The sequence below is a fragment of the Micromys minutus genome (assembly GCF_963924665.1).
Source record: "Micromys minutus genome assembly, chromosome: 25".
Lineage (NCBI taxonomy): Eukaryota > Metazoa > Chordata > Mammalia > Rodentia > Muridae > Micromys > Micromys minutus.
In genome coordinates this window covers 30326557-30338289 of record NC_137960.1, presented here as the reverse complement: position 1 = coordinate 30338289, position 11733 = coordinate 30326557, and the positions used below count along the sequence as shown (strand labels likewise).

At 47.8% G+C, this 11733-nt stretch overlaps 1 protein-coding gene across 4 annotated transcripts; it reads left to right on the top strand.

The window, feature by feature from the left end:
* The first annotated feature begins 3466 nt into the window (after window positions 1-3466).
* VGLL2 (vestigial like family member 2) lies at window positions 3467-10944 on the top strand. 4 transcript variants are annotated; one of them, XM_080937916.1, is made up of 4 exons: window positions 3467-3744; window positions 6031-6340; window positions 8278-8793; window positions 9842-10944. In XM_080937916.1, exons 1-4 carry the CDS (start codon window positions 3664-3666, stop codon window positions 9847-9849), a joined length of 915 nt encoding a protein of 304 aa, XP_080794042.1. In that variant the 5' UTR covers window positions 3467-3663; the 3' UTR covers window positions 9850-10944. The 4 variants fall into 4 exon arrangements, with proteins under 4 accessions (XP_080794042.1, XP_080794041.1, XP_080794040.1 ...); XM_080937915.1 differs by lacking the exon at window positions 9842-10944 and having other exon boundaries at window positions 8281-9323; XM_080937914.1 differs by lacking the exon at window positions 9842-10944 and having other exon boundaries at window positions 8278-9323.
* The last annotated feature ends 789 nt before the right edge of the window (window positions 10945-11733 follow it).

Sequence of the window (11733 nt, the reverse complement as noted above, 5' to 3'; positions counted from 1 at the left end):
CTTGAATCCACCAAATCTTGTCAGCTGTTCCCCTAAATCCAAACACATCTCTTTCCAGTTAAGGTGGCAGGACAGCTTCAGGGAGAGAAATCTCTGAGATTCCCATTGTGTTCAGCCCTCTGGTTGGCAGAATAAGGCAGCAGGCGATGCCAGCTTCTATGAGCCCAGCAAACCACAGGCAGCTGAGGCCCTGGCGTCTCATTTTATTCATGTGCCCTTTCTTTTTTTAATTGACTTTTTTAGTATACAATAGAGTTTATTCAGCACGGGGAGGGGAGTTAAGAGGGTAGTAGGAACAGAGAGAGAAAAGAGGAAGAGTATAGAAGTAGAGGCTGGCCATAAGTACCTGGGGAGGAGGATGGGGAGAGGAGAGACAAAAGGATAAAAGCAAGAGAAGAGAGAACCAGAGGATTGGTAGATTATTTTATTTATTTAAATTTCAAATGTGTCCTTCCTAAACATGCATCTTGGAGACAGAGAATTGGCTCAGCAGTTTAGAGCACATACTGCTCTCGCAGAGGGTCTGGGTTTGATTCAAAGTACCTACCTAGTGGCTCACACCCATTAATAACTAGATCCACGGCACCTGACTCCCTTCTGGTCTATGTGGGAACTCAGAAGGATTTAATTTACTGGCTTCGAGGGGGTGGGTAACTTATTTTCAGTTTTAGATAATGTTAGACTTGCAGACTAGATGGAATCTTTTTCCTCAGTTTATTTTTTGATATAGGGTCTTGTTCTATAGCCCAGGCTGACCTCAAGGGCAATTCTTCTGCATCCTTCTTCCAGTGAACTTGGGTTTTGAGTATGATTCACCGTGCCTTGATGAACTAGTGTATCAAAAAGACATTTTTGGGTGTCTAGAGACATGTTTCATGGTTAAGAGCATATATTGGTCTTCCTGAGGACCCAAGTTCTATTTCCAGCCATCACCCACACATTTCTGAAGGTTTTATGCCCTCTTTTTACCTCTGTAGTGACCGGATACATGCATTACACAGAGAGACAGATAAAAGCAAAACACAGACAAACACATGCATGCACAGAAACACACACACGCACCACAACACAAACCACATACCATACTAGCTCCATGTGCCAGACAGCTTCTAAGAAAAAAAACACTGATGGGCATATTTTGATCTCTGAGGCTCCTAATTTTTCTCAATCCATGGTTTGGATGGAAAGGAATGTTCTCCTGTTTAATTCCAAGGCTGATTCTCATTAACCCAGTCCCTGTGTTCCTCTAAACTCAAGGGCAGTCGCTATTTGCAGAGATTCTATAAACTACTTTCTGCAAGAGGGGTGGAGTCCCACGGAACAAAAGCAGTCTGGTATAACTGCACTATTTTTTCTTCCTTCCTACAATGATCTCCTCTTCTGTGATCTTTTTCAGATACAACATGTTGGACATGAAGAACTAGTGTGCCCCCCTTCCTTGAAGGTCAAAGCAGGAGGGAGGGAGAAAGGGAGGGGTTGGACTAGCTAAAACACCATCAGGTATTAAAGGAGGTAAGTGAGATGGACAAAAGCCACACACACACACACACACACACACACACACACACACACATACACACACCACCACCACCACCACAACAACAACAACAACAACTCTGTGCACAAGCAAAATTGCTAGCTTCTCCACTCTGCAGAGCATCCTGAAGAAGCATTCTTTGAAAATGGAGCCTCTGCATTCAAAGATGACCTGGGGATTTGAAGATAGAGAGCTGGGTTGAAGCAGCAAAGGTCCGACCTCTGTTTCACTGCTGCAGGGACCCTTTGCTACCTGGCCTGCTCAGGTGTCCTTAGACCTGCGGCCTGAGCTAACATGTAGCTTCTGGCCTTCCCAGCTGGGTCAATGGCCATCTCTAGGAGCAAGGCCTTCTACATGCAGCAGATTGTAGCCCCTCCCATGGAGAATAGGGGTAACAGGTCTGGAGCATAGGGCACACCATTTGAAACTCTTCTGAGAAAGAGTAGGCAAGACCTGAGCAGGATGTTCTGTCTCCCGAGAACCTCCACAGTGTAAAGCTCCAGAGGGTCTCTCACACCCCTTGGCCCAACTCCTAAAAACTGTACTGTACTGGAAGGCCATTTGTATATATTTACATTTGTTTTGGTTTTCAGGCATGGAAAGGTGTTGTGTAGACTGGATCAATGTTCCTTCCTCGGCCTGAGAAGTGTTAGGATTATAAACTTGAACACCAGTACAGCTTTTACTTTTTAATTTGTAATCCGTTACATTGTAGTTAGCTGAGGAATCCCCCAGGATGGCTTCCCATTTATAAGCTGAACTGGAGCCCCCTTTTTGGGGGAAAACACAAACTGATTCCAACACAGAAGTAATTTGATTTCAAACGCTAAAAAAGAGTTGCTTTGCACTTGACTAGCCTGGGTCAGAATCCAGGTGAGTTGCTGCTATTGGGTTTAAACTGGCTTAAACTTAGTTTAAAATAACAAGGTTTCTGCTCACTTTTATCTATCCATGATGCCTGCACTGGGTTCTCAACGCTCATTGCCTGTGCCCCAGCCCCCAAGACTGGCCCCCAAGGTCCTTTGAGGTTCTTTTCATTTAAAAAAAAAAAAAAAGTTTGCCACTTGACCTTGCCACCTTGAGTCCCTTGACTTTTACACTAGACTAGAGAGAGGATTGTGACTTCCATGTCCAGACCCTCCCCCAAGGTTTCTGGTGGGGCTTAGAGCAGACATCAGGAACACCCCATGAAACTGAGAGGCACAGCTTTTATAACTAACCAAAGAAACAGCCTAAGAACTCCGACTTAGAACCAAGGAGTCCTTGCTCTAAATATTGAGGACTTTTAAAGGCCAGGCTTGGCAGGCCAGGCATGGGAGGATGGGCGGGAGCTCACAGAATCTTAGAAAGTAGCTTGCACCATCCGTGTGGATCTGGTTGGTTCATTAAAGAGCACCCTATAGAATGGAGATGAGATCGAACTTAAAAAGAAACGACCCAAGAAAGCAGAATTAAAATTAGAGTTGCTAAGGTTGGTGGGAGCTCATAGGAGATGGAACAGGGAGAAAAGTCGCAGGTCTTAGCCACTGGGGCCACTTCCTGCGACTCCTTTCTGACTGGGGATTCCAAAAGATAGCCCTGTCCCTTTGCATACAAGATCGGGAACTTCGGACAGAGGTTCTGCTACAAGAACTGCTCGCGACCTTCCTGCACCCCAGCTTGTCACTGTTCCTGTCTATCTTTGTGTCTCTGTAGTCTTTGTCCCACGAGAAAACCAGGGAAGAGGAAACCCCTGGGAAATTGCTGATCTGGTAGGGAAGCCCGGGGCCCACCACATTCAGGTTCCTAGGTCTCAGGCGTCTAGGACACAAGCTTCCCTCTAGGGAGTCCCGGGAAACTCTTCGACCGCGTCGCTGTCCTTTGGTCACCGCCCCCTCTTAGCGTCAGCGCGCCGCGGGCTGCGAGGTTTAAATGCGCTCTTGTGGGAGCCCCGGCGCTTCTGCCCGGGAGCGCGGCCGGGCTGGGACCGGTTGGAGGGGAGCGAGCTTGCTGCATCCCCAGCCCAGAGCTGTCCCGCGGCCCATGAGTCCGGGGCTCGGGCGCTGCTGTCGCCGCCGCAGCATCCTTGAGCTTCACCAAAACAGCGTTGATGAGAAACCACTCAGCTGCCACCGCGGCGGGGAGCCATGAGCTGTCTGGATGTTATGTACCAGGTCTACGGTCCCCCGCAGCCTTATTTCGCAGCTGCCTACACTCCCTACCATCAGGTATGGGTCTGTCCGGGTGGGGAGGGAACCGGTGGAACGAACACACACACACACACACACACACACACACACACAGCTACAAAAGTACCACTACTGAAACGGTCGCCTGAACCTCCACACGCCAGAGGCGACAGACAGGCACCCAAAGACGCCCTGATGCCGGGACCGCGCGCGTGCTGCGACCACTGTTAACTAATTCTCTTTAGTTGGTGCATTTTCTGTCTTGAGACAACACCTAAGGCGTGCGGATGTTCATCCAGGTCGTTCCCAGATCAGTTAGACAAAGATGGTTCCCCCACTGACTTTTCCTTTCAGAGTCTGGTGATAGAATAAAAACAGAAAGGAAGTCAAACGCCTGCCTCTGTCGTTCTAAAATGGAAAGGCTTGCGATCATCTCTAGAACAATCTTCTCCAAGTCAGATAGATCTCAGGCTGTCCGGCCAAGTAGCTACAGACTGGTGAATTCCTTATCAGGAGAAACCCTCAGACTGTATCCGCCTTGTGGTCTGTGTTTTACAGAATTCTGGGGAGCATTATTCCAGTGTAGTTGACCCGCCCCCGGGAACTTGACTTTCTGGGACCCAGGTGGCAGAATTCGACCACGCAGTCTCTTTTAAGAGCATTTAACCCCGTTCCTGCAAACTGTCGAGGTTTCATTCGATTCTGCCGATCTCTTTTCCCTGAGCGGTGTGTCTAGCCAAGCAGTGTTTGCTTCCGTGTCCCTGGCGAAGGTAGAAGAACCCGAGCGAGGATAGTGTGCCAGGGAAAGAGCGAAAGCACACACCTGGGCCCGAAGTCTGGACCAGGCTGAAGTAAGCGCCTAGTCTTTCAGTTGGGAAACGCTGAAATGTACTGTAATGTTTGCGTCAAGACTTAAAACAATTCTGTTTGCAAATCTCAACGAAATATGAAGATGATGAAGTGAGTATATTTTTGCTTTAAGTTCCCCCTCGCAAACTTTCTAACCTAGAACTTGTAGTCTTAGACTTTGGAATCGCTGTGGCTTTTCATTGTAAATGAAGTGGGAATGCGGCAATTTGAGTGTGGTGATGTTTGGGAACTGGTATCTTTCAGCCCCAGTTTCTCAAATCAGCAGCCCTTCCCCACCATGGGACCATCTACTGCACAGAGAAGAAAGATTTTTTTTTCCTAGCTGGTCCTTTCTCCTCCTGGATCCCAAACCTATCTACTATATTAAATGTTGTCACTTTGTATGGCTCTTCCTCGAGGCCACCTCTGCCTTCAGAATGATTTATCAGTATACCCAGTCTGTGGCTCAGTTCTAAGACAATGTTCTCAGTGGCTGCATCTGGTTTTAAAGTTTCGATGATACGGTGATCTGCTCGGTGGTATATCGGGACTCACCATTCTCTCGAGCTCCTTTTTATATTTCCTGTCCCAAATGCGTTTGGAAATGCTAACAGTATGCTGGCTATTTGCTAACTTTTCCTTACTTGGATGATGTTTTGACCCTGCAAGTACAGAGAATATGCCTGTGGCCCCAGCAGAAGCTGAGACAGAAAGACCTTAGTTCAAGGCTAGTCTCAGCTAAGTGGCAAGATGCAGGCCACCCTGTGCTGTATGATGCCTTGGGTAAAAACTAAGCAAACTAATGAAAACAACTCTCCAACTTTGGAGATTCTTTTGTTGGTGCACATAACAAAATCCTACTCCCTCTTATTAAAAAGACCCACCTTTCTCAAGTTATGATTTTGAAACTCTTTCGATTTTTGTGTGGCACTTCATTCCTGGTTTTGAACTGTAGATTGTGTTTTTTTCATTGCTGTTTTTCGGTTTCATCTTGAGGATGCTAAATCTTGTATCCAGTTCTTCCTCTCTGAGTTCTCCTGTAAAGACCAGTGTGACATAGAACTCTTACTCTTACGTTTGTTTTTAAAAGTGCATTTGCCCTGAGCAAGGTTCTTAAAGTGGAACTCAGCTTATGGTCGGATTTGGTTTTCCTCTGTTTGGTTTGGTTTGTTCTCTTGGTTTTATTAGTTGATGGCTGATGGATTGTCTTCTAAGATTCTTTTCATCCGAACATTTTGTGAGTTTTTCCTGCAGCTCAGCTGCTATTCTGCAGTATCAGAGAGGTTATCAAGTAGCGCAGTTTTTCTTTAGGGAAGATTGCAGGCAGAGAGGCAACTGTTTTGCCATTGATTGCTGGTTGTATGTGACAGGCACAAAGCTCAGACAGAGATGCCAGTTACTCAGTGGATACATAAAGATGCTCGACATTGACTATATCTTGTGAATTAATGTTTAACTCTTTCTTTCTCTGAACAGAAATTAGCCTACTACTCAAAAATGCAGGAAGCCCAGGAGTGCAACGCCAGCCCCAGCAGCAGTGCCAGCGGGAGCTCCCCATTTTCCAACCAAACCCCAGCCAGTGTCAAAGAAGAGGAGGGCAGCCCAGAGAAAGAGCGCCCGCCCGAAGCTGAGTACATCAATTCCAGATGTGTCCTCTTCACCTACTTCCAAGGGGACATCAGCTCTGTGGTGGATGAACATTTCAGTAGGGCCCTTAGCCAACCTAGCAGCTACACCCCAAGCTGTTCCAGCAGCAAAGCACACAGAAGCTCTGGACCCTGGAGAGGTGAGTGGGACCCCCTGGGGAAGTCCACCTCCAGGGCCCCAAAACAGCTCAGTCAAAGACACAGTAAACTTAAGAGAAAGAGTGAAAGACAGGGTTGGAGGGAGGCAAGAGCCAGAAAGATGTTTCAAAGGGGAAAGGGCACAAGCTCTTCTTAGAGGTGCAGGGGGAAGTGACAGCCTTGGAGCAGTGAAGCCAGGACACTGCCCTTGGAATTGGGAGCCTTAGATGTGTAAGTTGGCTCTACCAATTCTTGGCACTATGACTTTGGGCAAGTCTCTTAACCTCTTGGAGGTCCGTATTTACTGTTCTCTAAAATTAGAATAACACCTGGCCTCCTAGCCATCCCCAGAGAAAGCTATAAGAGTCGAAAATTGAAATGTCTGTAGAATGTGGAAACCTGGGGTTTCTCATACGGGATGGAGCAGAACCTTCGCCAACAATTAACAAAGCTCCTTACAGTTTCCGAAAATTCCCTACAAGTAAAATCTGCTTGAGAACACCTCCTAAAACTAGCCAGGCTGTTTTCCAGCCTTCAAATACTAGAGAAATCTTAAGACGGAAATTCTTTATAATGCAAGCCAGTAGCGTGGCAAAACAAAGAAACACAACACATCTTCAACAGGTCCGTCTTTTTCAGACGCTCCCTACAGAGTCTGCTTTACTTATAAACGCTAGCATCTCCCTCTCCTGCCAACACGGAGGAGACCATCTTTAGTACTTGGTGTGTAACTGAGCTGAGAAGTAAGGGCTTCGTTGTACAAAAGAAAACTAATTTCCGTTTGTCATTCCTCCTCACCATTTCCATAATAAATCCAGCGTTTTTTTCACAAGCCTTGTCCTTAGGCAGGATTTCAAACTCTCCCTTTATTCTCCCCTTACCTAACTTCTCTTTAGCAGGACAGTCACAGTTCAGCATGCGATTTCCAAGCCATTTGTCTTAGATTTTCTAGCATGTGGTGTCTAGGGCTTCCCCAGAAGAGGTGTTTCATAAAAGGGCTTCGAATTGAACGTCTTTCTCTTCTTCTCTACCCAGGGCAACAAATTTGAGCTAAGAGCCTTTCTCTTATCATGCTATCAAATTTACTGAGTTGACAGTGATACTGATGGTTATAATAATAATAATAATAATAATTATTATTATTATTATTATTATTATTATTATTATTATTATTATTATTATTCCTGTCGTCCTAGCTTTGATCAGAACGTTTGTCATTTAAACTTGTTTTTTTTTTTAAGCTGCCGGTGCAAACACCACGGCTGCTCTTCTATTATATTCCTTTCACGCACTTTAATTCTCGCAGGAAGGAGAATACTTTTATTAAATCATTTTATTTATTTACATTCCAAATGCTGACCCCTTTCCCGGTCCCCCCTCCCTGAGTTGTCCGCACCATCTCCTCTCCCCTTTGCTTCGGAGAGGGTGCTCTCCCATCCACCCATCCCCATCTCACCCCCACCCCTGCCAGCATCGGGGAAGGGGGATATTTGAAGGAAATCCTCTAGGGGGAAAACCCACCACTAATAACAGGAGTTGGAAGTCTATCCTTGGTCTCCCAGTTTGGACACCTACCCTGAAGGGGAGTTTGGAGCTAGAGGAATTGAAATGGGAGAGAGGATAGGGTGAGACTGCCTGGCCTTCAGCTGGAGGCAGGGCTGTAACTTGGTCTACCCTGGCCCTGTGGGAAGTGAGCAAGCTCTCCACTCCTTAAAACACCGGCTGGGTGATTCAGATATCCTCCCGGTCTCACTTCTCAGTACCCTGGGCTCATTGTCACCAGCAGAAGGCCCCTTAGAAGAGCGCCCAGAGACGAAACCTGCGGGTCCTGTCCCTCCACAGCCTTCTCTTCCACCCTTGGCCCTTATTCCCCCGGTTGGGTAGGGCTGGCACGAGCAGGGGTGACACTCTTCTCTTGTTTTCCTCCCGCCCCGGGCAGCAGAAGGCACCTTCCCGATGAGCCAGCGCAGCTTCCCCGCCTCCTTCTGGAACAGCGCTTACCAGGCGCCGGTGCCCGCGCCACTGGGCAGTCCTCTGGCCGCCGCGCACTCGGAGCTGCCCTTTGCCACCGACCCCTACTCCCCCGCCGCGCTGCACGGCCACCTGCACCAGGGCGCGGCCGACTGGCACCACGCGCACCCGCACCACGCGCACCCGCATCATCCCTACGCGCTGGGCGGCGCCCTAGGAGCGCAAGCCTCTGCCTACCCGCGGCCAGCAGTGCACGAGGTCTACGCGCCCCACTTCGACCCGCGCTATGGGCCGCTGCTAATGCCCACAGCCTCTGGCCGCCCGGGCCGCCTGGCCCCTGCCTCGGCGCCCGCTCCCGGCAGCCCTCCCTGCGAGCTCGCGGCCAAGGGCGAGCCAGCGGGTGGCGCATGGGTTGCGCCCGGGGGACCCTTCGTGAGCCCCACGGGGGACGTGGCCCAGAGCCTAGGTCTCAGCATGGACTCAGGTAAGCGGAGGAGGGAGTGCAGTCTCCCCGCTGCCCCTCCAGCACTGTACCCCACTCTAGGCTAAGCTCCGGGCGCGCCCCCCACTCGCCCCACCCCCAAACCCCGACTTTCCTTGGGAGACCAGCCCCCCCCTCCCCAGGACCATGTGGCTGAGAGATTGCATGTCATCATTTGTTTCTACGGGTAGATGTCTCTAGAAAGTAGCACCCTGCCCTCGGCCTGGCTCGGTGGTACAGAGGACTCTCTCTTCCTTGAAAAAAAGTTCAGTGGAAAAAATGAGAAAGATTATAGTCTGAGCTGGTCGGAATTGTACCCACTAACCGCACGTGACTACTGAGCCTTTGCGGTGTGTGGTTAGGACGAATGGTGCCGTGGTCAGACATAATGCACACTGGGTTTCCAAAACTGAAAAAGAAAATAATGTAAAACCTCACCTCGTTAACATTTTATACTGAGTTTGCATGTTCTAATATGTCCAGCGGTTGCCTCTTGGTTATATTGGGTTAAATAAAATGCACTATTAAAATGCTCCGTGGTTCTTTCTTCCTGTGATGCCTGCAGCGCCAATGTATCTCATTGCTGCTGCACGCGCTGATCCGGAGTACCTGTGACTCTGGGGTCTCTTACAGCACCTTTACTGCCAAATCATGAAGCTCTTTTAAGAGTGTGGATTCTACACTGGTTTTGGTGGCAATGCTAAGACGCTAGATGCCTGGCCTAGAGTTGAACTTCAAGCACGCGTATTCGTTCTGATAGGAAATGAAGTCTGGACTGGCGTGGGATGGGGGGATGGTTGCCCTCCTTTTGATGGTTGGAGCAAATGACAAAAGTTTCAAATAAACCCAATTATTGGCTAGTCCTTTGCCCTTTGGCCCTTTCCTTGAATGAAGGTTCGACTTCCCGCCAGATGCTTTGCTTTTGCTGTTCACAGCCTGTAGATGAAGTGTGTAACTTTCCCAAGAAAGTGGTGCATTTGTCTCTTTTTATTTCCTCCTTAAATATTCCGTTCCCTCCCCACCACCCCATCTTCTCTTTATTTAATTTTAGGTTTGTAGACTAAGGACCAAGGCAAGCATCTGTATGGCTTGTCGACAGACCACTCTTTCCTGTAAGTCCCGTTGCTGACCACCGGAGCTGGGTGTGTTTGTTTCCTAAGGAGTACACATCTTCTAAGATGACTTGTTGAGCCCCAGTTTCTCCTCCTGCTTCTGTCTTCTGAGCAGCAGTGAGGGCTCAGGATTTGTGCCCCCCAGTGGATAAGAGAGCACAGGAAGGCAGAGACTTCAGATTTCCCCCATCTGTTGGGGAAATCCAAAATCCACATTTACAAAAATTTTGTCTCAAATTAATGACTTTTGACTAAAACATGGGGAATGTCTGTGGTGAGTTTGCTTAGCTGGCTGATGTGCCTTGAGCACTCTTGGAGGGAGAGAAAGGGGATCACTGTGAATATTGCTTATGCTGGGGGACATTCGCAACAAAAACTGTGGTAGAAAAATACACAGACGCCAGACTTCCCCTTTAGAGCCCTGCCTCCAGTTGCCACTTCACCCATCCCCTCACCACGGGGAACCCAGTCCAGACAGAAGACACACTCTTCCCTGTGATCCGAGAGCACAGAAGCCCCTGTCTGAAGATGAGTGGCAAGAGGCAGATCGAGAGCCACCTGCCCAAGTCTGACTGGAATGCAGCCGTTGGGAGGCAGCTGTTTAAAACTCCAGAAATACATCGAGCAAGGTGGGACTTCATGGTGTCTGGCAGGACAGTTGTGTTCGCACTGAACAGTTTATATATAACCACGTATATATCTCTTCACTTTTACAAGGATCTTTTTTTACCACGAAGAAAAAGAGGGAAGGAAGGAAGGGAGGAAGGAAGGAAGGAAGGAAGGAAGGAAGGAAGGAAGGAATGTTGCTTAACCTTCCTCTCACAAACCCCACCCCTCTCTTCCACTGAAAATGCAAACGGGAGATAAGCCCCTCCCCAACTGTCTCCATAGGAGGAGCTAGGAATCACAAGAGGGGGAGGAATCCATGGAGTAGGAAATATGGAAAACATTTCTCTCAATCTCTGCAGTTGTAATTGCTGACTTCGGTGTTGGGATAAAGAGAGTGCCTATGTGGGGCAGAGCTGGAGAGATGAGGAAGAAGAGCATTACCCATGCCTGCCTATGTGTCATGAGCATGCTATGCTCATGAAAATAAATGTCTCGGTTTTAATAATAAAATAATTCATAGGATTATGATTCATTTCAGAAATCTTGTGGAGGGTGTGTGTGTGTGTGTGTGTGTGTGTGTGTGTGTGTGTAAGAGAGAGAGAGAGAGAGAGTCTTTACAAATGACTGCTGAATTCTTGTTCGAACTGTTCCATCTCTCACCTTGCCTAGGGATCACAAGTTAGGTATGGTTTCACCATCACCCCACACACCCCTGTTTGACAGATGAGGGAACCATGGCCGAAAGAAGCCAAGAGTTAATCTGTCAGCATTCAGGAAACCAGAGCAGAGATACCACATGATAGACAATTTAGTCCGCTGCAGATTTACCACTTTGCAGGAAAGTGTCCCTGCAGTTCTTAATCCTAGACTAGACAGTACAGCCTTCACTTTAATGTATGTGGTTTTTTTAAGACATTGGTTATTTTATATTTTTAAAAGCTGAGCCATGAAGCCAAATCAAAAGAGAGAAGTTTTTTGTTTTGTTTTGTTTTGTTTTAATTGATGGCACTTTTTAAAACATTGTTGATGACAGGACTGTTAGTATTTTTGCATTGAAGTACCTAGAGAGATTATCTATATTGTGCTCAGATTGCCCTTTGTACATTGATAAAGCACGGGTATCTTGTCCTTTATTTGGCCATCGTTGTAATGTGAGAGGCACGTGCGGCACCGCTTAGATAATACTCTAAGAAGCAGTGAAAGACAACACTCTGAGTCCAAG

What these genes read in the sequence shown, in the direction of transcription:
- VGLL2 (XM_080937914.1), top strand. Translation starts at nt 3,664, where the DNA reads ATGAGCTGTCTGGATGTTATGTACCAGGTCTACGGTCCCCCGCAGCCT. An exon ending in CCTACACTCCCTACCATCAG is followed by an intron (nt 3,745 to 6,030) that starts GTATGGGTCTGT and finishes TTCTCTGAACAG; the next exon opens with AAATTAGCCTACTACTCAAA. An exon ending in AAGCTCTGGACCCTGGAGAG is followed by an intron (nt 6,341 to 8,277) that starts GTGAGTGGGACC and finishes CGCCCCGGGCAG; the next exon opens with CAGAAGGCACCTTCCCGATG.